We start from the raw sequence: 26,680 nt of genomic DNA, 5'->3' as shown, positions 1-26,680 counted from the left end.
TTTGTTCATGTCAGCTAACCATGCTAATATTCTGAATAATGGTGATGTCTTGCTGATGCCAAGAACAAATTTGGAAGGTAAGCTTTTATGATAAATATCTAGGGTCTTCCAATGTACATGTGTGTACACATGCTTAAAATGGAATATTATAGTTAGATGTCATTTATTAAAAGTGTGTAACTCCAGTAGCTACTTGGTTTTCAGCTTTCTGCTTTCTTGTCTCATTCTTAATCAGGTCTAGCAATTATGACTGCATGAAACTAATGTGAGAAGAAAGACTGGTTACACCAGTGTAAGTGATAGGATATAAATACATGAGGGATGATTCAATTAGCAGCAGTATCACCCACTGATAGGAGTGATGGTTTGAAATCAGACATGAGTTTAAATGTTAGCTCTACCATTACAGGCATTTACTTCTCTTTTCTGTTTCCTCTACTGAAAATTGGGGAGAATAATACCTATTTACATGGTTGTGGTAAGATTTCCACGAGATGATGTCTAGCAAACAGTAAGAAATCAAGAAATAGTCACTAAGTTATTTATTCTTTCTAGAGGAATGAGATTGACAAATATTTGGGGTCTCTGAGGAATAGTACTTGATTAGCTTCTATGATCTGATTTGGAATTTAATTCTTAATCTTTTTATTGTCACTTGTTCTTTGAGAACAAAGAGGAACTGACTACCGCTTCATTTCAAAATGTGTGTATTACATTTGATGGGTTACATTAGCAGTTATAAAGCAAACAGTAGAGTGGGAGGTGGGGAAGTGGATGAAGTGAGTTCAATCACATACCTGGGAAAAGTCAATAATGAAGGCAGAGCCTGAATTTGTATGCCATACTGAAGAGAAGAAAACACAGGTGCAGGATACGAAGCAGGGATTATGAATTAGAAATTGCTTTCTCCTGGTGTTTATGCAGTTTGCCCATCTCTTTGGTGTTATTTTATCTACTGTTAAAATTTAGGATAACAAAATTTATATGTTTATTAAACCACTTTAAGATTTAAAACATGGTGACATGGAAATGCAAAGGGGAGCTATAAAGACCGGATGAACCCATTTATTAATTTAAATACGTGTTCCTGTCTGTTATTAAGAAGTGCCAATTTCATTTGTACTGTATCTGGGTGACCACAAATCAGCGATAACCAATTCATAAGTAAATGTCCTTGCTTTAGGTGTAGAGGGATTAACTATAATCAGACCAAAATTTTCACTTCCATTTGAATTTTTCAATTTAAACTCGGTGTGCCCTTGGTTTTACACAACAGGATTCAGGAATTAAAGGTTTGGCTCTTTAAAAGCCATCAAACAGGCACACGGTCCACGAAGCAAAAACTCGGGGAAGTTCGTGCGCCCACACCTGGGAAAGCTGAGATGCCCTTCAAGAGTTGAAGATGGCGTTTCCACGAGTCAGGTCAGAGTTAACGCGCTACCTTCGCTTCAAAGACTGGATTCCTTTCAGTGTATTAGTCATGATGTTTTGCTGACCGAGAGTTGGAACTCTGTATGAGGGCGGGTGAGTTTACATTCTGTCCGCTCGACATCCTCGTAGTTGCTAACACGCACAAAAGACTTCTTAAAAAACGCAAACTGGACTGAAAAAACTTAGGGCAGACAAGGAACAAATCCTGGGCGGGTAGTGGACAAAGCGGTAATTCCTCTCACCTTACAGGAATTGCCTCCACCTGTAGTAAGTACGTCTCCTAAGGGACCACACTTGGCACTCACCTAAGCCTGAGACTAACAAGCTTGGTTCTTCCCTCTGACTCGCAAAGTAAGCGCTAAGGTGAACACAGCTGCGGAACCCTCCGGCTCTCTGAGGCTGCGTTTTGATAACCGGAGGGACAAATTTTCGTTCCCCTTTCAAAATGCACCTTGCAAACGCAACACGAACGCGGCTAGGATCTCGGGAAAAGGGAGGAGGCAGATGGCTCGGGGGAGTTGGCCTCGGCGTGCCGCGGGTCCCGCGGAGCCCGGCGCGCAGAAGGCTTCCCGGGGCACTGACTGCTGCTCCTGCCGGTGGCTCCTCCTGTCCTCGCGCGTCCGAGTCTGGACCTGGAGAGCGGCCGCGACGGTGTCCCCCACCTGCGGGCTGGGCTCGGCCGGATGGTAGGGACGCCGACCTGGAAGGAGCGCGCGCGCGAGGGAGGGAGGCAAGAAGCAAGGAGCGGTCGGGGTGGAGAAAGCCGCTAGAGCGGATTTGAGGCCCGGCCGGGCAGCGCCCAGCTTTTAACCTGGGCAGTGGAGGCGGGGGAAAGGAGCGAAAGGAAAGGGGAGGTGTGTGCGGTAGGGGTGGGTGGGGGGAGTTGGAAGCAAGTGACATCACAGCAGGTCAGAGAAAAAGGGGCGAGCGGCAGGCAGAGAAGAGTAGGGCTTTTGGCACTAGGAGCTCTTGCCCGGCCTGCCCCGGCAGGGACCTCGGTGCCCCCAGAGACCATGCAGAGGTCGCCTCTGGAAAAGGCCAGCGTCGTCTCCAAACTTTTTTTCAGGTGAGAGGGTGTCCAGTTGAGCTTTGGAAGCACACGTGCCCAGGAAAGAGGAGGACGCGTGTATGGGTTGGGTTTTGGGGAAAGAGGATTAGTTTTTTTTTTTTTTTTTAAAAGGTGCCGTATCATTCATTGTTATAGAGGATTTTGTGGAATAAGATAGAAAACATTAGGAAGAGATAATAAACTGAAGCTCATTGTTTGCATAGAGTCTTAGCTTAACACTGAAGTTTTAACTACTTGCAACAACTGAAAATCATCCTCTCAAGACCCAAATGTGCTGCTGTGCAATTGTTTTCTTGGGTTTTTCTAGGAAATTTGTGAATTATAAACTTGTTAGTAACAAATACTTAAATTTGGCCCCTATATTCCCCTCTTCATGCCTTGGAAACTTAGAAATCTTGGTTCACCTACAAGTGCCATGCCTGTGTGTGATAGGTGCTCAGTTGACTGAATTTTGAACGTTTTTAGAGAAGTATGAAGTGGGTACTATGTACTTAAAGTTTTTATTGTTATGATACTGAGTGTATCTAATAAGTATTTGCCACAATTCCATTATTCTTTCTTTTAAGAATGAGAGCAAATCCTTTGAAATACCTTAACAAAAAAAAAAGCCAATTCTACAAGCCATACATTTTAAAAGAGGGGTCAGAATTACCATGGAAATGTGAAACCTTGGGAATAGATACTGAAGTTAAACCCACTGACATTTAATCAATTGTCCTCTTAGTGTACTTTGCCTGTGATGAGCCATAAAACACAAGTTCATCTTGTGAACTTCATCTAATGAGAATTTAAAAGTTCAGAGTCTTAGGTAAAGTGTAATTAGATGTAGCATTTCATATTTGAAGTGTTCTTTGGATACTGTATCTACTTTATTCCTGTTATACTTGTATGAATGAATGAATAGGTATATTCATATCTCATGGGCTATTACTTAATTCATAAGTAGCCAATGAATCAGCATACTTAGGTATCAGAAAAGCCAAATACATAATAAATATGCCCATATGTGTATGTGGGGAAGGAACTTGGCTTTCACATCTTTCTAATATTTTATTCTCTGAATGGGCAGCAAGTGCTGAACTCAGGTGCTAAGGAGAGGGCCTAGACCATTGAAGGAGAGCTCCTCCCTGTGGATGGGAGAGAAGGACTTTACTCTTTGGAACTGCCTTTGGGGTTGGTGTTTTCAGCGCCTTTTGTTATGTTATTCCATCTATACAAGTGGGATTATCTGTTCTGTTTTCCTGTTATTTATGAAATCAGAATGTTAATTGGCATGAATTATAGCTATTTTAGTAGAGCACTTGAAAGAATTTAAAAGCCATTCTGTCTAAAAAAATGCAGTTTAAAAAAATCAGTTTTCAGAAGAGTGCATACCTCATGGCTATGTCTAAGTTCTAAGGAACTTTAAATTAGCTCATTGTTGATTTAAGTTAGATCATTGTTGGTCTATCAAAGTATTTTCTGTTTTTAAAACAGATCACCCTATACAGTTTAGTTTTAAAAGTGCTCTCAGGTGAATTTGTTAAAAGGTAAATATTATAAAGGCTACTAAATTTGTTAAGAGAATACTCAGTCCTGTTCTTCAAACTACTTTATAATAAGTTGCTCTAAGAATAAGTATATTTGAAAAAGTTTAGGTCCTACTATTTATAGGAACTGACAATCACCTAAAGCACCAGTGATTATAAACTTCCTTCTGGGTGGTTATTCTGGAAGGGTAAGAAACTTGTTTTCTGCATTGGATTATACAATACTGGAAGGCTTTGGATTCAATTTTTTTTTTCATTCAGATCCCCAACCTCCTAGTTAGTAGTTCTGTGACCGGAGGCCAAGTCCCTTAACATCTCTGTTTTGTGTTACTTAACCTTGAAAACTTGGAGACTGATAGGACTGATGTCTTAAGTGTGAAAGTCCCTTAGTCGTGTCTGACTCTTTGCGACCCAATGAACTGTAGCCTGCCAGGCTCCTCTGTCTGTAGAATTCTCCTGACAAGAATACTGGAGTGGGTAGCTGTTCCCTTCTCCAGGGGATCTTCCCAACCCAGGGATTGAACCCAGGTCTCCTGCATTGCAGGTGGATTCTTAACAGTCTGAGTCACCAGGGAAGCTTAATTTATTGAGAAAATGCATGTAAAGTAGGTAGCCTAGTAAATGTTTACTGCTACTATTACTCTTATTAATTACCATATTTTTACATTCTTTACTGTGAACCTTGTTTATATTAATATTCAATTCATCTTTGTTGAAATAAGTTTATGACAATCCACCTGCATATGCAATGAATGGCCTATGTGAGAATTTAGGTAAAAATCTCATCTAACATGGCCTTACCAGGTACACAGGGAAAAAAGTCATATGCTTGTGTAATATGTTGTTAAATGTCTTAGAATTTAACTTTTTGAGTATGATCCAGTCAGTTTCAGAGTCATAAAAGAGTACAGCTGTTATGGGCTGTGTTATAGATTATATTAAGTATCTCTTTTATTGTCTGGATTTTGTTACTGAAAAGACTAATACAGTTTAGGAAAAATTTAAATACTTTTCTTAATTTTGCTTGAGTTTTACATCAAGTATGAAATTTGAAAGATACCCGAAGTGTCATAATGCATAAAATAATAATAATGTTATAATGTCAGTATTATAAACATAATCCAAAAGATAATTTCACTGCAAAATTTCAAATTATTTGTATCTCAGAGACCAAGTTACATTAACATAAAGCTTTTATGAAATACAAAGGTTTTTTAAACTGGAGGTGATAATATTTGCATAGAATTTATAATATATATACCAGTGCAATTGATTTACAAATGTTTTCCAAGAGAGATTATGTTTTTCATTTTTGAGCAATTTGTCAAGTTTACACTTTCTAGCAGTATGTTATTCTGTCCCTTCGCCTATACCCTGATTTTCCCAAATTCTCTTTCGATGTTATTGTGTATCAAGCCATGTGTCAGATGACACAACTTGAATTTTGATCGTGGTTTTTATACCAGAAGTCTAGATCTATACTTGAGGAATATACCCTCAGAATCCATGTATACAATGCCACAGATTTCTTACAAGACTGGATTTAGGGACCCCAATAAATTCCACAGATGAATCTCAAATAAGACCAAAAAGTAAACAATGTTAGACTCAAAAAAGTATAAAGATGTTTAATCATAATTTGTTAAGAGTCAAGGGCTACTTAAGTTTAGGTATTATTCAAAAAATGTATTGCAAACTTTAAAGACATTTCTTAATGAAGAGAAACATAAGTGCTTTGAGCAACAGAAGATGATGATAATAAATATTTAATCAAAGACCCATAAAGATAACAGTTTTGAAGAGGACCACACCTATTTGCTTATATGAGTTACAGTATATGTTGAAAAAAATCCATCACAAAGACTTTATAATTACTTTCTGCAAGGCAAGAGGAAATCTGAAATTATGGCAGAGTGATCAGTATTTTTGCAGTTTGTCAGGGGAATTTATAGAAATTTTGCCAAAGGAGACTAGTTGTCCACTCAAACAAGGGCCTGTTCCTGTCCTGATCAATACACATATAGTATCTCAGGTTTGCCTTTCAGACAAGGCTTAGACTATCCAAATGTAAAGAAACAGCTGCATGAAACAGAAGGCCAATATGAGATGCACAATTCATATTGAGATGGACAGCTGCTAAGGGACACTTAATACCACAAGTTTATTTAGTCAATCAGTGGGCAAACACCATCCAGTGAAGACAGCCCAGGGTTCCTATACATTCTCTTGACTTTGTCTCTTGTAGGAACACCACTTGGGGACAGGGGCCCCTCCCTCTTGAACAGTGTTGCCTGAACACTGACAAATGCTGACTCCTTACACCAGTCCCTTAAAATTCCTTTCTATCCATCTGTGTTTTGCTAATCATGTTCTTACGATACAGATTTTTAACTTGGGATGTGTCAATTTTGATTGATTCAACTCTCAAGAGTTCTTGAAGTACCTCTTTTGCATGATATTACTAAAATTATATGTTTTATTATATAAAATGTATGTGTATATATATATCATTTTCTTTTAGTTCGTTTTGCAAGTTTAAAAAATTCATACTTGGTTATGAAGTGTATTCCAATAGTTTTTATATGTTAGTTCAAATTATTACTTAACTCTCTGGGAAAACTCATAACACATAACATACAGTGTAATGTAATTTTCTATTCCTTGTTAAAATGAGAAGTGGAATCAGTCTTCTTAACTGCTTCATCAATATTTTATGTTTGGTGTGATGGTCAAAATATCCTCTAGAGACAACTGATACACTGGGGAAATCATGGTTTTTCCCTTTTGTTTCATAGGAAGAAGTAGAACTTAGTGTGATAATATTCAATGCATAAATGTTAAAACTTGTTTAAAAGGCCCTTTAAATGATCCTGGCTATAAAATGTGTTGTTATTGTCAGTGTCACTTCACAGGAACCTGTAATTTCAGTGATAGAACTACAATATAAATATAGGATTGCAAAACCATCAGGGAAGGGTGTTAACCATTTAGCATGGAGCTGTGTGTTGTTTGGCAAAACTTTGAAAACACCTCTGACTCAGTAGTAATTTTGGCAATTTTGATTCCACTGATTCCAGACACATCTTTGTAGGGCTCTTCCCTGGAGCAAAATCCCTGCGATGCAATGAGATCAAGGAGGGAAAACAGATTATGATAGATGTCTGGTTTTTTGGGGACCCAGACTGAAGGCTTACTTTATAAATATGTCAAGTGGGTTATCATGAAGCAAAACATTACTATTTCAGATGCTTCTCTTCAGCTCCTAAGATTTTACCTTTTGGCTGTTTGAAAGTAAAATTAGCCCTACAAAGCAGCTTTGCTATTGAGCCTGAGAGTTTAGGCTTCTTGTAGCAAGAAAACTGTAGAAATTCAATTAATTTGTTTGATGTAAAGAATGAATATATTCTTACAGGGTCCTGAACTATCTGTTTTCACTGCTGTATCCAAGTTACAAGATTTGTCTAGTTTGCTATTCTTTGTGCAGCTCTGTTAGCTTATTACTATCTTTTAACATCAGTGACTGTTTCATATTGTAAAGTCCTGGATGTCAGGGCCTTCTATGACTTGTTTAGTAGAGTATTCAGAACATTTCAAGACTCCTGCATGTAGTGGTTCAGTAAATATTTGTGATGCTGATAATTCCATGGTGAACTGTGGAGACTTACAGATATTGTAGATTGCTGACATTCAACAGTCCTGTAATGGAACATTATTCTGAAAAAGAGATGTCAAAGCAAAGCCAGCAGAACCCTGGACAGATTTTTTTAAATACTTAGACTAGCTAATCTATGAAATATTTATCATCTCCCTTTGTAACTAAGCTTTTGTCTTATGTGAAGACCTGCTTGCTAATACCTTGCTAATGGGATCAAGAAATAGATTTGAACATTTTTGCTAAGTCCTTGTGGTTAGGATTATTAGCTCTCAAACTGGACAACTGGGTTCTGTTATAATCAGAGAATTCTTCCTTAGGTTGCTTCAGAGGACTGAGTCAGAGCAATACTTTCTCTGTAGGTTATGATTCAGGTCAGCTTGGAGGGCACCTTATTTCATGAATTCACCACCTTTTGTATTCTGTGTGAGGCAGTATGAATGTTGAGGTGGACAAGGAAGAAATTGGTGCTGTCTTCATGGAATGAGTTCTCTCAAAGCCAGATTTTCAATGGCTTATAGCAGCTGTCCCCTGGATGTTCAATCCAGTCTTAGACTGGTTAAGGAAGCCTTGCTGCAGGAGTGACTAAGTTGACACCTAAAGGAGATCATCTGGATAAAAAGGGTTGGGATGGGTCAGGAAAAATGTGAAAACTGAAGCAGCAGACTATGTGTAAGACTGACAGCAAGATTGAGCATGCACCTTCAAAGGAGTCAAAGAAGTTCCCTATAACAGGAGTCCAAGATGTGTGATAGAGGTTTGGGGGGGTTGGGTCTGAAACTGTGGCAAGGGCCAGATCCAAGGGGCTTGGTGAGCTTTGGGCGTTATCATATTGGAAGTGAAAAGCTGTGGATTTCAAGCAGGGAAGTGACATGTCCAGTTCAAACCTGTTGCAAGTTTGCAAAAGAAATCAATTGGGATAGAGGAAAAAGAGATGGATTTGAAAGACATTAGGAGGTAAATCAACAGGTTTGGCAATTGGTTAGATGTGGAAAGTGAAAGAGAAGAATCAAGGATACTGCCTAGATTTGCCGACTTGGGTAGCAGTGGGTGATGGTGCTGCTTGCTGAGTGAGGAGACACAGTTGGAGGCGGTGATTCAGAGTGGAGGTGAAGGTCTATGCAGACTCTTAGCTTTCTCTTGAAGATAAAAAAGGAAATGATGCATTTGGCTCAAGGCCAGGTAGTGTGATTGTGTGAAAACATTGAAGTGATTTAGAGCTTTAGGTAAGAGATTTGGATTTCTGAGATGATAGTAAGCATTGTAAATACTTCCTTCACATTGTTCGGTGAAGTCCAGGGTGGTACCTAGGGAAGAATTTAAAGTGCCCACTTTTTTGGCTTCATTGTGATATGGAGTCACCTGAGACTGTGTCAGAAACAAGCAGCTGTATGCTAGGGACGGCACTGGTTAAATTCTACCTAGAATTCTCCCACTACCTTACCTTACAAACCCACCCACTCATATATGAAGTGCCCTCACCTCACCCTAACCGCACACCTTTAAATAGTGGTTTTTACACAGCTGATTTCTGTGATCATAGACATTTAAGAAGGTATAAAAATCTGGGACTTCAGGTACTGTCTGCGGTGATTGAGTAAATAAGAGCACGCCTACTATCATGAACTCATTTTTTTGGTGTGTTAAAGAAAAACAGTTTTCTGGAATATAATCTGAAAAAAATATAACTAAAGAAGGTAATACACTGATCATTACCCCCGAAAAGTATTTCAAAATTAAAGAAATATATAATGTAGAATGTGAAAGCCCATGGGTAACACTGTGGCTCTGATACATATTTTAAAGTCTAGTTTGAGGCATAATAACACTATTAAATTTTATTAACCTGAAAAAAAAAGATTCTCATACAATTATGTACCATTGTTTTATGTTAAAACTTTGAGCTGTTAAAGCACATAGCTTTCTTTCTTAGTGTTGTCTACAGAGGTACAGCAGCCTTCTACCTAACTTCACACCCAGCCCCAACACCTAGTGAAATTTTTAACTGAAGTTGATAACTTCAAAAGGGATCTAAGAGTTTTTCATCTATTACCAGTCAGACCATTCTGTGAAAATTAGGCTTAATAAGTAGCAAAATCCTAGAGGTCCTGACAGCTGGGTTTCCAGAAGATTCAAGGCCAGACACTGAAGCCCAGTATTGGTTATGGGAGAAACAAGAAAATGAAGCCTCTGCTGACCGGAATTAGCAATCCTTGTTCTAGAGGCAGCATACTGGAGAAACTTGATAGTAAGTGTTCTTTGCATATTTTATTTATTTTAAGCATCTCTATGAATTCTGGAAAATAGAGCAACAACAACAAAGCTGTACTTTTCTCTAGCCAAAATCTATTGTTATACTTTCAATCAGGGATTGGCAAACTTTTTTTGTAAAGGGCCAGATAGCATATAAATATTTTCAATGTTGACCATGGGCTACATGGTCTCTGCCATTGTGGGAAAGCAGCCATTAGGATGCAAACAAATGGTCATGGCTGTGTTCCAATAGAACTTTATGGACCCTGAAATTTGAGTTTCATATAATTTTCACACATCATAAAATATTTTTCTTTAAAAAATTCTTTTACAATAAGCTTCAAAATTTATAGCTTTAAAATTATTTAGTTTAAAATGAAGATCTAGAAAAAATTTCAAGGCTCATTTGTAATTAACATTAGTGTATTCAGTAATTGAGTAATTTAAAAAGTGAAAAATTTAGACATGCAAAATGGACTTCTCAGAAGAAAGAAATAATAGTTTAGGTATTATTAGATAATTTCTCAGAATAGTTTTGTCATGTAGGAACCTAGCGACCATTTCCTCTTTACTTCTCTTTTGCTTATATTTTTTATGATGTATCCTTTAATGTATAGGCTCTACCTTATCCATCTTTTTGTACCCAGCACCTGTCTGACTCCCTGTTGAATAGTAGGTTCTTTAACATATATTTGTTGAATGGGTAAAACTTGACTAATTCAGTTTATTGTGCTTCTAAAATTTAATTTTTGATGGAAATGTAAAAATTGACTGATAGATATGAAATTTTTAAAAACTTCCCATTTGGATTTTCTGAAGATAAAATGTCTACATTTTTTATTTAGTAATTTAGAAAATTACTAAATAAGGATCATCTCACATAATAAACTTTTCTAAAGTCAACAACATAATTCCTTGACAGCAAAACTTGTTTGATGTATTTACAAAATACTTCCTATGAAATGTAAATATAAGATCATCACATTTAGAAATGTGTATTGGATTTAGTCTTTGAACACAGTCTTTGGATCCCTTGAGGTGTTAACTTGTAACTTGGCAGCCTTTTTGAGCTCTCATACAGGTTTTGCTGATTTAGTAGTTTCTGTTGCTGCCAAGGGTAACGACATAACTCTTGTCTTTCCTGAGTCACAGTCTGTCACTCCAGCCACCCTTAATGCTGAGTACAGTCCGATTCAGATTCTGGGATTAGTAGACATGTATGTTATTGTTAAAAAAGCAAGGAGCCACCAAATCTGCTATTAATGAAACTTTGATCAAAGTTTAGTTGTTCAGTTGAGAAAGAAGTCTAACTAGAAACAGGATTAAGAAATTCTTTAGGTAAATTAGAACCCTTTCATAAATATCAGTACTTTCCATAGCTTTAGATAAGTGCGTCTCAAAGTGCCAGTCACCTGTTCAAAAATATATTAAGATCTATCTATAAATAATATATTTTACATTAACTATGCAGATTCCTAGGTACCACTCCATACCAACTAAATCCAGAATCTTCAGGAGAGGTCAACTATAGTTCCCCCCACCCCCTAATTTCAGGTGATTCTTTTTGTGTACTAAAAACAGTGTTGTACCAATCTTTGTTACATAGCAAAGTGACTCAGTTATATACATATATACATTCTTTATTTTTGTATTATTTTCCAGTACTATTTATCAGTACTATTTATTATCCAGTACTATTTTCCAGTACTATTATCAGTATTATCCAGTATTATTTTCCAGTACTATTTATTATCCAGTACTATTTGAGTGTAGTTCCCTGTGCTACACATTTAGGACCTTGCTTTTTATCCATTCTAAATGTCATCGTTTGCATCTCCCAACTCCAAACTCCCAGTTAGTCCCTCTCCTTCCCTTCTCCCTCTGGGCAACCACAAGTCTGCTCTCTGTGTCTGTGAGTCTGTTTTTGTTTTATAGATAGGTTCATTTGTGTCATATTTCAGATTCCACATATTCTGGTGATGTCCATGTATAGAGTCTTCTCTTGTGTTGTTGGAAGAAGGTGTTTGTTATGACCAGTGCATTTTCTTGGCAAAACTCTGTTAGTCTTTGCCCTGCTTCATTCCATATTCCAAGGCCAAATTTGCCTATTACTCCAGGTGTTTCTTGACTTCCTACTTTTGCATTCCAGTACCCTATATACATGGACATGACCAGATGGTCAACACCGAAATCAGATTGATTATATTCTTTGCAGCCAAAGATGGAGAAGCTCTATACAGTCAGCAAAAACAAGACCAGGAGCTGACTGTGGCTCAGACCATGAACTCCTTATTGCCAAATTCAGACTTAAATTGAAGAAAGTAGGGAAAACCACTAGACCATTCAGGTATGACCTAAATCAAATCCCTTATGATTATACAGTGGAAGTGAGAAATAGATTTAAGGGACTAGATCTGATAGAGTGCTTGATGAACTATGGAATGAGGTTCGTGACATTGTTCAGGAGACAGGGATCAAGACCATCCCCATGGAAAAGAAATACAAAAAAGCAAAATGGCTGTCTGGGGAGGCCTTACAAATAGCTGTGAAAAGAAGAGAAGTGAAAACCAAAGGAGAAAAGGAAAGATATAAGCATCTGCATGCAGAGTTCCAAAGAATAGCAAGAAGAGATAAGAAAGCCTTCTTCAGTGATCAATGCAAAGAAATAGAGGAAAACAACAGAATGGGAAAGACTAGGGATCTCTTCAAGAAAATCAGAGATACCAACGGAACATTTCATGCAAAGATGAGCTCGATAAAGGACAGAAATGGTATGGACCTAACAGAAGCAGAAGCTATTAAGAAGAGATGGCAAGAATACACAGAAGAACTGTACAAAAAAGATCTTCACGACCCAGATAATCACGACGGTGTGATCACTGACCTAGAGCCAGATATCCTGGAATGTGAAGTCAAGTGGGCCTTAGAAAGCATCACTACGAACAAAGCTAGTGGAGGTGATGGAATTCCAGTTGAGCTATTCCAAATCCTGAAAGATGATGCTGTGAAAGTGCTGCACTCAATATGCCAGCACATTTGGAAAACTCAGCAGTGGCCACAGGACTGAAAAAGGTCAGTTTTCATTCCAATCCCAAAGAAAGCCAATGCCAAAGAATGCTCAAACTACCGCACAATTGCACTCATCTCACACGCTAACAAAGTAATGCTCAAAATTCTCCAAGCCAGGCTTCAGCAATATGTGAACCGTGAACTGCCTGATGTTCAAGCTGGTTTTAGAAAAGGCAGAGGAACCAGAGATCAAATTGCCAACATCCGCTGGATCATGGAAAAAGCAAGAGAGTTCCAGAAAAGCATCTATTTCTGCTTTATTGACTATGCCAAAGCCTTTGACTGTGAGGATCACAATCAACTGTGGAAAATTCTGAAAGAGATGGGAATACCAGACCACCTGATCTGCCTCTTGAGAAATGTATATGCAGGTCAGGAAGCAACAGTTAGAACTGGATATGGAACAATAGACTGGTTCCAAATAGGAAAAGGAGTTCATCAAGGCTGTATATTGTCACCCTGTTTATTTAACTTATATGCAAAGTACATGATGAGAAACGCTGGACTGGAAGAAACACAAGCTGGAATCAAGATTGCTGGGAGAAATATCAATAACCTCAGATATGCAGATGACACCACCCTTATGGCAGAAAGTGAAGAGGAACTAAAAAGCCTCTTGATGAAAGTGAAAGAGGAGAGTGAAAAAGTTGGCTTAAATCTCAACATTCAGAAAACGAAGATTGTGGCATCCGGTCCCACCACTTCATGGGAAATAGATGGGGAAACAGTGTCAGACTTTATTTTTCTGGGCTCCAAAATCACGGCAGATAGTGATTGCAGCCATGAAATTAAAAGAGGCTTACTCCTTGGAAGGAAAGTTATGACCAACCTAGATAGCATATTCAAAAGCAGAGACATTACTTTGCCAACAAAAGTCTGTCTAGTCAAGGCTATGGTTTTTCCTGTGGTCATGTATGGATGTGAGAGTTGGACTGTGAAGAAGGCTGAGCACCGAAGAATTGATGCTTTTGAACTGTGGTGTTGGAGAAGACTCTTGAGAGTCCCTTGGACTGCAAGGAGATCCAACCACTCCATTCTGAAGGAGATCAGCCCTGGGATTTCTTTGGAAGGAATGATGCTAAAGCTGAAACTCCAGTACTTTGGCCACCTCATACGAAGAGTTGACTCATTGGAAAAGACTCTGGTGCTGGGAAGGATTGGGGGCAAGAGGAGAAGAGGACGACAGAGGATGAGGTGGCTGGATGGCATCACTGACTCTATGGAAGTGAGTCTGAGTGAACTCCAGGAGTAGGTGATGGACAGGGAGGCCTGGCGTGCTGCGATTCATGGGGTCGCAAAGAGTCGGACTCGACTGAGCAACTGATCTGATCTGACGAGTGATATGATATGGTGTTTGTCTTTTTCTTTCTGACTTACCTTACTTAGTATGATAATCTTTAGTTGCTTCCTAGCATTCTTCTTGTGTAACCTTAGGGTCCAAGGAGGAGAATTTTGAAAGTTCACATTTTTTTGTAAGTTAACAAGAGATATCATTCAACTTGGCGCAGAATATAGTCTTCTCTTAAATAGTTGTTAAAATCTTTGAATTTTGCCACAGGCTTACTAAGTACTTTCTTTGTGCCAGAGATTATATGTATTATCTCAATGAAATCTTCAAACAGTGTTAAAATATGTAGTTTACAAAGATGAAAGTGTTTTATAAAAGGTCACCTAGCTAGTTACTGTGAAGTCAAGCCATGAGCTTAGATCTCTAGAACTCTGCTTTTAAGTAGTATATTTGTTGTTATTGTTGTTTAGTCACTAAGTCATGTCTGACTCTTTTGTGACCAGTATTTTATACTATCCAAAAATCTTGAATGAAATTGTTAAATTATTTCACTTAGGTTGTTTTCTTAATTTTCTTTTCTCTGAAATTATTTTTTTATACATAGATAATAATATTATTTAAATAAGGCATTAGACTCCGTTCTTGGAAGCATGCCCTCTCATTGTGTTTTGCAGAGGTCTATGTGACAAACTACTTGAGGAGGATAGCGATGAAGAGAGGAGGGAAGGGTATTGTTGCAGGTTAATGAGGTTTTTAAAATCCTAAATACCCAGTTGAAGAGTGAAAGATGTGGTCAGCCAAAAGCATGTCAGCAGCCAACAATTGTTCCACGGAAATGGCTCAGTTTTATAAAACTGACCCAGACTGTACTTTTTATCTTGATTTGTTCCATGCAAGTACTAATCATTAACTAATCATCTCACTTCATCTTTTTCATGTTCCAAATCTAGCTTCTTGTCTTCTTCCACTGTGTCAAACCTAGGCTTTCTGTTGAGTTTTTGTATCTACTCTTCTTACCTTACCAACTTAACCCCCTCTGCTGAGTTCAGGTTCAACACCCACTCTCTTTGGTGTCCTGCTCTCATCACCACTCCCTGGGTGTCCATCATTCCTGCCATCTGTTTCTTTATGTTTACTCTTGCTCTATTTCCTGGGGCTGAAGGAAAAGGCAGAGTCACCTGCCAGGTGGTTCTTCAACTTGATATTTGACGCTTCATATATATAAACCTTGGAGTTTTCTAGTGCAGTGGGAAATTTCTTTTATAGTTTTTTTGTCTAAATACATTTAATCAGTGAATCCAGACTTCAAATGAACTCTTCCATGGAGCTGCAATGTATGCAAATAAAAGTGACAATAAAAGACAGTAAACCCTCCATAAATACAAAGATATAGGTAACCTCCTGCGCCCAAATAAGGGCTGAAATGATTATGTAACATTTGCATGCTCTTTTCTTAGTCATGTACGCTTAATGCTTTTCACATTATACTTCTGAAACTGAGATGCCTCTTGTGACTGATGTCAAAAGAAACCTGTCAGCCATCAGGCCTAGAAATAACTTGTAGTTATTAACTTAGCAATTCATGGAGGATAGGGCTGGCTCATTGGAAAAGACCCTGATGCTGGGAAAGAATGAAGGCAAAAGGAGAACGGGCGGCAGAGGATGAGATGATTAGATAGTATCACTGACTTCATTGGACATGAATTTGAGCAAACTCCAAGAGATGGTGAAGGACAGTGGAGCCTGGTGTGCTGTAGTCCATGGGGTCGCAAAGAGTCAGACATGACTTAATGACTGAACAACAATATCTGTAGCCTCAGCTGATTGTTTGCATTGCTTGTACCCCACAAGGTTGACTTTGAACTTAAATTTAGTTTCTTGCTTGAAATTTCTTGAGAACGATTACTCTGTGATCTGATTTTAAACGAACAGTTAATATTTAGTCTGAAGTTTGTCTGGCATATCAAGGACAGTAATTAAAGTAGAAGTTGCCCAAGCTCAGCACATCACTATACTTCGAAATTATACTGCCTGTGGGCTTCCCAGATGGCTCAGCGGTTAAAGAATCTGCCTGCAGTGCAGGAGATGCAGACAGACGCGAGTTCAGTCCCGGGGTCAGGAAAATCCCCTTGAGGAGGGCATGGCAACCCCTTCCAGTATTCCTGCCTAGAGAATTCCATGGGCAGAGGAGCCTGGTGGGCCCCAGTCCATAAGGTCGCAAAGAGTCGGATATGACTGAAGCGACCGAACACACATATCCTGCTGTGAAGGTGTTGTGAATGCAATTGTCACTGTAACTTTATTTATAACTTTAAATAGTCAAGAGTAATTCAAAAGAATATTTTTTCTCTGAATGTGAAGAAGGCTTAGAAGAAAACTTTATGATACTGAAGAAGAAAGTGGTATGTAATAGTGTGAATAAGTATATAGTATTGAAAAACTTTAACTGTGTATATTTAATGTAGTAGAATTTTTTTTAAAGGCTATTACTACAGTGATGATGAGTCTTGTAATTAATCAATGTCACCTTATTGTTGAGTAAGCACAGTAAAGTATTGTAAAACCAAGATTATATCATATGCTTTTTGTTATCTTTCCCTTGGGATTGCACAACTGTCTGTTATGCTGAGATGAAGCCTTGTGTGAGCAGGTATGCCAGAGACAGGATGGGCTGTAACTGAGCTTGGCTCACATGTGTCTGCAGTGATATGCTCACTGATGCAGTGTGGATATACCCAGTGACAGATTGTAATATGTTTAAATAAGTTCAAAGAGATGTCAGGGGAAGCTTTCCTACATAGTGGACACAAAATTGAATTATCCTTGAACTCCAGGATGATGACTGGATGGATCCAGTGTGATAAAATTTTCATATAACACATTTGGGAATGTGTAATGTTTTCTGTTCCTATTTTTAAAATAATAAAACATAATTTTAAATATTGACATTTCAAACCAAAAGTTGGTGAACTTCAGGAAGTATCACAGAGAAACACTAGGTGTTGGGGTCCATTGTTTGAAAACCACTGAAATATTGGTTCCCTCATATTGGTTGTCATTGATGACCTTCCCTTGAGTCTTTTCACCTATCCTATACTCTTACAAAATGATCTCAGATTTACTTTGTCTCTATCTTTACTGTCAACTCTTAGTAGCAGTGTATAAGGGAAGAAAGAAGTACTTTGGAATCAAGGAGAACCTGCTGGAATCCTTGCTCTGTGACTTAACCATCTTACCATCATACTCTTTTAAGCCAGTGTATTAGTTTGCTATGGCTCCTCTAACAAAGTACCCCAAACTGACTGGCTTTGACAGCAGAAATGCAGTTCTCACAGTTGTGAAGGCTAGATGTGTGATACCAAGTTGTCAGCATGTGTGGTTTCCTCTGGGGCTGTGAGAGACTGTTTCACGAGCTCCCCGGCTTCTGGTGATTTGCTGGCACTCTCTGACTGGTAGACACCTCACTTTGCTCTCTGCCTTCATCTTCACGTGGCGTTCTCCCTGTGTGCCTGTCTCTGTGTTCACATTTCCTTTTTATTTCCAGGGACACCAGTCATATAGGGTTAGGGCCCACTCTAATGAACTCATTTTAACTTGTTAACCTCTGTAAAGATCACATTATGAAGTACTGGGGGTTAGGATTCAACTCTTAATAGTAATGGTCTTCAGGAACAGAAACAGATATGGAAGCAATCTGAACCTATAAAGTATAATATATGTAGAGAGTTACATTAATTTATAAAATTTTTCATCTGTGGTGGAACACAAGTAACATTGGAACAGTGCAGAGTATGTCAAGTGATATGATATGGGAACTGTCAAGAAGGGTCAGAATAAAAGGGACTGATTGCTCTTGAGTAGACTGAAGAATGACTTTCCATTTATGAAGTTTTGGTACATCTCCACTGAGAATCGGAGAAGGCAATGGCACCCCACTCCAGTACTTTTGCCTAGAAAATCCCATGGACGGAGGAGCCTGGTAGGCTGCAGTCCATGGGGTCCTGAAGAGTCGGACATGACTGAGCGACTTCACTTTCACTTTTCACTTTCATGCATTGGAGAAGGAAATGGCAACCCACTCCAATGTTCTTGCCTGGAGAATCCCAGGGACGGGGAAGCCTAGTGGGCTGCCATCTATGGGGTCGCACAGAGTCGGACACGACTGAAGCAACTTAGCAGCAGCAGCAGCCACTGAGAATAAATAGAATGAAAGCCAGACCAGACATTAGAATGTTTTGGTAATGAAGAATGTTAAAAATGAAAACATTTTTAGAGCAGAATTCAGTAATTTTGGCTGGAAGTTTTAAGATTGTTGGCTTTAAGTAATGATTCAGAAAGGGGGCATAACTGTCATTAAAAGAATGGCCGGTGGAAAACTATGGACACCCTCATGTTTGCATTGCTTTTATCATCAATTTGAAACATATTTTCACTTTTTTTCCATTTTTAATACATTTGACCAGGAGTAATGACTGGGCAACACCTATTTGCAGTCCTATCAGTGTCCTAACATGGGCTATAAATATCAGGTTTGAGTAATTAATTAGTTAGCACATTAATTCATTCAGCTTTTGTAATCACTGCCTTAGGCACTGGACAAGACAATGAAGATATAAAAATATATATGACATGTACATTAATGTGGTAACATAAATTTAACAATTAAAAAATAATTGAGTGACAGTTATGTGCTATACTTCATAGTAGGTACAGGGTATATAGCAGTAAAAAACTATATCTCTAAGGTGTTTGCCCTTGGGGAGTTTAAAATCTAGTGAGTTTGGAGACATGATAGATTGGCAGACAAGAAAATAGACAATTAGTAACAGCTCAGGTGGAGGAAGTATGGAAGCAAATGGAGCACATGGGAGGAAAATTAAATGAATTATGTATGTGAGCCACTCCCATACATAATTCATATGAAATTATTTCAATACATTTGAGGTTTTTGGGAAATAGAGGTCGGGTTTTATTTTGAGATAGTTGTTAATTTTTATTCAGTGTCACCTGTTGTTTGGTTGGTGTTGGAATAAAAACAAAAAAATACTGTATCAAATTATGGAAATAGAAGAATCCTTTAAAAAATTAAGAGCCACCTTATTATCAATGGCTTCATCCACTGGGAGCTCCTGCAGAGTTCAAAAAGAAGAGAATTTGACTTGATGTTTATTTTAAAGTTCTTTTTCCTAAAGTGTGTCTGCAAGCAAAAGATTATGACATTTTGAAGTCACAATAATTCTTAAATGCCTATAAAATGATTTTCACTAAACTATCAACATTTGTGTTATAATTTCTATTTTTAGGGACCCATTTGCAAAGGTGACTGTTTTGAACTGTTAAATTGTTTATTAGGTTCAGTTACTGATTCAGTCATCCATTATTCTGTTTTTTGCTATTGGGGGGAAAAAGTAACAGGATATTTTGTGGGTCTTTATTTGCTTAGATATTGCCTAAATGAAAGAAAGATAGAAAGATTAAGTGAAGGGGATTTAAAGTAAGGCTCATGCAGTAAAGTCTTATTTCCATGATAAACCTTAAACTAGTGGCTGTCTCTGTTCTCAGCTTTTGTCTGGCTTCTTTTTTTCTGAGGTTCACAGTTGGGATGAGTGAGGGTTCAGCCACAACTGTTCTCTCCTTACACCTCTTAGGAATTTTACCATCAGTGCTCCTCTCCTCTAAGTAATATCAAGGCTCTAAGCAAATGAAAAATAACATTAGCATTGCTCCACAACCTCAGGAACAGGATCTGAAATGTAAATCCTTAGTCATACAGTGTGTCTACAACACTCCCCACCTCGCCAAAGCAGGGAGAAATGAAGATGCTAAATTTATCTTTCAATGTGTAATTTGTGATTTGTATTTTAGAGGATGAAATAATAACAATGGAAGATAATAAAGGGTTAAAATGCCACCAATGACCAAATTTCATATATAGTTTGAAGACGGGAAATCATCTGTAGCTGAGACGTCTGTATACAATGCCATATGGCTCTTTGAATCCTTCTAAAAGTAACAGTAGGATAACAGTATAGCAGAGCATACAGTGTAAACAAATTAGAGTGAAGAGAAGGTTAAGATAAATGAGAAAAATTCTAGAATTTGACCAAGCATTTATCTGGCTAGGGAATTCCAAGTGTAACCCAAGAGACCAGCTTCATCATGATTAAATTAAAAATCATCAGCTTTGTCTTCCTAATGTATCGTGTTTGAATATTTCCCTTGGAGGATTACATCTTAATACCTTCATCTTAAAACATTTCTGAAGTTGCCACCAACCTCCGTTTCACCATTCCATCTATCAAGCAAAATAAAGAAGTAAACATCTTCAAACTATGTTGGGTGGAATTATAGCGCATTTTAAAAATTTTGGGGAAAAATGTTGCTTTGAGGCAGTAACTGGCAAGCAGATGTCACAGAGGATTTAATAAGTAGTGATTTTTTTTTGGGGGGGTACACATGGTAAGGAATAATTAAGTAATTTGGAGGTTGAAGGTCGTTAATCTAGCACGTGATTTGCCTATAGCGGCTCATACCAAACAGATCCCTGACTCCACATCCCAGAGCCTCTCAGGATTTCTGTCTCCAAGAGAGGAAAGTCATCTCCATATTGTGAGAAAGACTTTAACAGAGAAGTATCAAGTAGCCTTGACTCCAGATGTTGAATTAATTCTAGAATGACAAGCGTGCCTCCAAAAGATGTGGGTTTTTAGTTGCTGAAGGATGGAGAAGCCTGTTAGAGAGTGTGTACTTTGGGTCCTGCTGCTGCTGAGTCACTTCAGTCATGTCCGACTCTGTGCGACCCCATAGACGGCAGCCCACCAGGCTCCCCTGTCCCTGGGATTCTCCAGGCAAGAACACTGGAGTGGGTTGCCATTTCCTTCTCCAATGCAGGAAAGTGAAAAGTGAAAGTGAAGTCGTTCAGTCGTGTCCGACCCTCAACGACCCTATGGACTGCAGCCTACACAGCTCCTCTGTCCATGGGATTTTCCAGGGAAGAGTACTGGAGTGGGGTGCCATTGCCTTCTCTGACTTTGGGTCCTAGTGATGGTATCTGAACAAACTAGGTAAACAAAGAAATTCAGTAAGGGATTCAGAGTTCTATAAAAAAGGAATATCAAATAAGTGGGATAATTATTAATATAAAGCAAATACCAGTTAAATCAATATATCATGTGTGTTGTTCAGTCGCTAAGTCATGTCCTATTCTTTGCCACCCCATGGACTGCAGCATGGCAGGCTTCCCCGTCCTTCACTATTTCCCGGAGTTTGCTCAAATTCATGTCCATTGAGTCGGTGATGCCATCCAATCATCTCATCTCCTGTTGCCCACTTCTTCTGCCCTCAATCTTTCCCAGCCTCAGGGTCTTTTCCAGTGAGTTGGCTCTTTGCATCAAGTGGCTAAAATATTGGAGCTTCAGCTTCAGTATCAGTCCTTCCAGTGAATTCAGCACTGATTTCCTTTAGGATTGACTGCTTTGATCTCCTTGCTGTCCAAAGAACTCTCAAGAATCTTCTCTAGCACCACAATTCGAAAGCATCAGTACTCCAGCACTCAGCCTTTGTGATCTGACTCTCACATCCGTACATGACTACTGGAGAAAACATAGCTTTGACTCTACAGAACTTTGTCAGTAAATAGATGTCTCTGCTTTTTAATACTGTTTAGATTTGCCATAGCTTTTCTTCTCAAGAGTAGGCATCTTTTAATTTTGTGTCTGCAGTCACCATCTGCAGTGATTTTGGTAGCTTAAGAAAATAAAATATGTCACTGCTTCCACATTTTCCCCATCTATTTGCCATGAAGTGATGGGACCAGATGCCATGATCTTCATTTTTTGAATGTTGAATTTTACGTGAAGTGTAGTGAAGTGAAATATATTTTGTTCCTACCTTAGAAAATGATGTAGAACTCGTTTTCCTTCTTTCCCAGTTACCACTGGGCATGCTTGAAATTGCCTCCCTGCTCTTTTTGCTAGTATGGAATTGTCTAAAACAACAATAATAGTGGTGAAGTTCTGATAGTTGCACAAGTTTCTCTGTAATTTTTACAAATGCCAGCTAGTAATCCAGTGGCATTTCTACTGTAAAATCTGGAGGCCAGTCCATTTCCCTTCTTCCTTATTTTCTTGGTTTCAAATATATTTCTTTTTGCCAATGGAAATAAAAATTAGAAATCAGAGAGCAATGTTATCACTTGTCTTTCTTGATTAGTAAAGGGCTCCTGATATTGAACTCATAGGAGATGCCACAATTTTATAGAACAGTTAATCATCCTAGCTTCCTAGCCAGTTGATGCAGCTACAATTAATTCTGGGTCTCTTATTTTTGGCTTCATGCCAAGATAGGATAAAAAATTAAAATCATGAAACAATACTCTGAGGCTGCTTTTCTGAAGTATACAGTCTTGGCTATTTTTTTGGTAGTACTGCTTATTATCTCTCAGTTGCTTGAGTCCCTGAAATCCAGCACTTGTGAATGAGTTAAGTATAGCTGTTACACATGGTCTTTTTATGCCAATGCTACTCATTCCTCAGTTTTTTCAGTGTACTATCATCATTCTCACTTTTTCTGTGTTCATAGTATTATGGTTGCAGCAGTTAATTGCTTTGCTTCTGGGACCCAGGAGATAATTTATATGTCTCATGTTGCGTATTGCCAGTCCTTGGATCCATTTGTGGGCTTTGCATAGTCTTAATCACTTGTAGCAGCTACCCAGGCACTGACATATGAAAGCGTTTAGAATGTCAAAGTCAACATAATAAATTTTTGCATTTTACCAATTTTAGGAGTGAAAATCAAACATTTGGGAAAACTTTCCTAAATCCACACTGACAATTGATTTCTTTATACCACCTTTGTTTGTCTTAATACCAGATTTTTTGAGATATAATTCACATGCCAAAAAATTAACTCAAAGTATACAAGTCAATGTTTTTTGAAGAGATGTGTAACTATCACTATAGCTAATTTTAGAATGCAGGGTATGAGGGCTCTCACTTTTCCACATCTTTGTCAGTACGTACCGTTACCTGCCTTTTATTTGTTTATTTATTTTTGGTAATTACAAGTTTCATTTTTATTTCCTTCAACTTTTCTTCCCATGAACATATGTATTTTACAGATTGAGTTGATAAACAATTTAAAACTGGATTGTAAAACCTTTTCCTCATTATCATATTTTGGTGGAAATCTTTATTTTCAATGGTTCTTGAAATTTTTATTCCAATATTTAAATATATCCCAACATTATAATATTCAAACATATAAGTATCTGAATTTATTTAGTTTTTCTTACTGTTTTTTATCTAAGCTGGTTCTGACTTTTAAATTATTATTAACAAATCTGAGATAAACATCATTGTGAATAAATCTCTGTTAAAGTTTATGACTGTTTCTTTAAGACAAAGTTCTAAAAGTACAGTTACTTTTAAAGTTTTTTAGAAATTATTGTTAAATTGCTTTTCAGAGAGTATAGCCTGAGGTTCTTTTGTGACATTAGACAATTAGAAATATAATGCTAAAAGAGAGTTAGGTATTTTCTACCAAAAATCAAGTTATTTTATGGATAGGGAAACCAAGGCCTGTGAATGGTTTGTCCAAAGTAATATTGTTGTTAGGTTAATATCTTTGAGAGGAAATAAGCACAAAAAAGGAAAATTGACATTCTTAAGGTATAGGTACAACCATAAAATATGAAGGAAATTGGTTTAAGATATGCCCAGCAGGCCAGGGGGTAAAGAGCTCATTCAGCAAAGCGCTCCACTGCTAGCTGTATATTTCTTTTTTTTAAATATAAATGTATTTATTTTAATTGGAGGTTAATTACTTTACAATATTGTATTGGTTTTGCCATACATCATCACAAATCTGCCACAGGTATACACATGTTCCCCATCCTGAACCCCCCTCCCTCCTCCCTCCCCGTACCATCCCTCTGGGTCATCCCAGTGCACCAGCCACAAGCATTCAGTATCATGCATCGAACCTGGACTGAGGATTCATTTCATATATGATATTATACATGTTTCAATACCATTCTCCCAAATCATCCCACCCTCTCCCTCTCCCACAGAGTCAAAAAGACTGTTCTATACATCTGTGTCTCTTTTGCTGTCTCACATACAGGGTTATCATTACCATCTTTCTAAATTCCATATATATGCATTAGTATACTGTATTGGTGTTTCTCTTTCTGGCTTACTTCACTCTGTATAATAGGCTCCAGTTTCATCCACCTCATTAGAACTGATTCAAATGTATTCTTTTTAATGGCTGAGTAATACTCCATTGTGTATATGTACCACTGCTTTCTTATCCATTCATCTGCTGATGGACATCTAGGTTGCTTCCATGTCCTGGCTATTATAAACAGTGCTGTGATGAACATTGGGGTACACGTGTCTCTTTCAATTCTGGTTTCCTTGATGTGTATGCCCAGCAGTGGGATTGCTGGGTCATAAAGCAGTTCTATTTTCAGTTTTTTAAGGAATCTCCACACTGTTCTCCATAGTGGCTGTACTAGTTTGCATTCCCACCAACAGTGTAAGAGGGTTCCCTTTTCTCTACACCCTCTCCAGCATTTATTGCTTGTAGACTTTTGGATCTCAGCCATTCTGACTGGCGTGAAATGGTACCTCATTGTGGTTTTGATTTGCATTTCTCTGATAATGAATGATGTTGAGCACCTTTTCATGTGTTTGTTAGCCATCTGTATGTCTTCTTTGGAGAAATGTCTATTTAGTTCTTTGGCCCACTTTTGATTGGGTCGTTTATTTTTCTGGAGTTGAGCTGCAGGAGTTGCTTGTATATTTTTGAGATTAGTTGTTTGTCAGTTGCTTCATTTGCTATTATTTTCTCCCATTCTGAAGGCTGTCTTCTCACCTTGCTTATAGTTTCCTTTGATGTGCAGAAGCTTTTAAGGTTAATTAGGTCCCATTTGTTTATTTTTGCTTTTATTTCCAATATTCTGGGAGGTGGGTCATAGAGGATCCTGCTGTGATGTATGTCAGAGAGTGTTTTGCCTATGTTCTCCTCTAGGAGTTTTATAGTTTCTGGTCTTACGTTGAGATCTTTAATCCATTTTGAGTTTATTTTTGTGTATGGTGTTAGAAAGTGTTCTAGTTTCAGTCTTTTACAAGTGGTTGGCCAGTTTTCCCAGCACCACTTGTTAAAGAGATTGTCTTTAATCCATTGTATATTCTTGCCTCCTTTGTCAAAGATAAGGTGTCCATAGGTGTGTGGATTTATCTCTGGGCTTTCTATTTTGTTCCATTGATCTATATTTCTGTCTTTGTGCCAGTACCGTACTGTCTTGATGACTGTGGCTTTGTAGTAGAGCCTGAAGTCAGGCAGGTTGATTCCTCCAGGTCCATTCTTCTTTCTCAAGATTGCTTTGGCTATTCGAAGTTTTTTGTATTTCCATACAAATTGTGAAATTATTTGTTCTAGCTCTTATGAAAAATACCATTGGTAGCTTGATAGGGATTGCATTGGATCTATAGATTGCTTTGGGTAGTATACTCATTTTCACTGTATTGATTCTTCTGATCCATGAACATGGTATATTTCTCCATCTATTAGTGTCCTCTTTGATTTCTTTCACCAGTGTTTTATAGTTTTCTATATATAGGTCTTTAGTTTCTTTAGGTAGATATATTCCTAAGTATTTTATTCTTTCCGTTGCAATGGTGAATGGAATTGTTTCCTTAATTTCTCTTTCTGTTTTCTCATTATTAGTGTATAGGAATGCAAGGGATTTCTGTGTGTTGATTTTATATCCTGCAACTTTACTATATTCATTGATTAGCTCTAGTAATTTTCTGGTGGAGTCTTTAGGGTTTTCTATGTAGAGGATCATGTCATCTGCAGATAGTGAGAGCTTTACTTCTTCTTTTCCAATTTGGATTCCTTTTATTTCTTTTTCTGCTCTGATTGCTGTGGCCAAAACTTCCAAAACTATGTTGAATAGTAGTGGTGAAAGTGGGCACCCTTGTCTTGTTCCTGACTTAAGGGGAAATGCTTTCAATTTTTCACCATTGAGGATAATGTTTGCTGTGGGTTTGTCATATATAGCTTTTATTATGTTGAGGTATGTTCCTTCTAGTCCTGCTTCCTGGAGAGTTTTTATCATCAGTGGATGTTGAATTTTGTCAAAGGCTTTCTCTGCATCTATTGAGATAATCATATGGTTTTTATTTTTCAATTTGTTAATGTGGTGTATTACATTGATTGATTTGCAGATATTGAAGAATCCTTGCATCCCTGGGATAAAGCCCACTTGGTCATGGTATATGGTCTTTTTAATATGTTGTTGGATTCTGATTGCTAGAATTTTGTCAGGATTTTGGCATCTATGTTCATCAGTGATATTGACCTATAGTTTTCTTTTT

The 26,680-nt window shown here is 37.9% G+C and overlaps 1 protein-coding gene across 5 annotated transcripts in view; it reads left to right on the top strand.

Annotated features, from left to right (window-relative positions):
• Positions 1-477: 477 nt before the first annotated feature.
• CFTR (CF transmembrane conductance regulator) overlaps positions 478-26,680 on the top strand; it is a 216,851-nt gene continuing 190,648 nt past the window's right edge. Inside the window, exon 1 of one of the 5 annotated variants that reach the window (XM_025291139.3) lies at positions 478-1,524. Coding sequence is in view for 3 of the 5 variants with exons in the window: in XM_044946627.2 (XP_044802562.2) it covers positions 1,936-2,117 (182 nt within the window). In the remaining 2 variants the exon portion in view is untranslated. The other 4 variants (XM_044946628.2, XM_044946629.2, XM_044946627.2 and 1 more) reach the window with 4 other exon arrangements.

The sequence above is a fragment of the Bubalus bubalis genome, chromosome 8 (assembly GCF_019923935.1).
Source record: "Bubalus bubalis isolate 160015118507 breed Murrah chromosome 8, NDDB_SH_1, whole genome shotgun sequence".
NCBI classification, from domain to species: domain Eukaryota; kingdom Metazoa; phylum Chordata; class Mammalia; order Artiodactyla; family Bovidae; genus Bubalus; species Bubalus bubalis.
The sequence above is the reverse complement of the archived record's forward strand: the minus strand, read 5'-3'. Positions and strand labels throughout refer to the sequence as shown.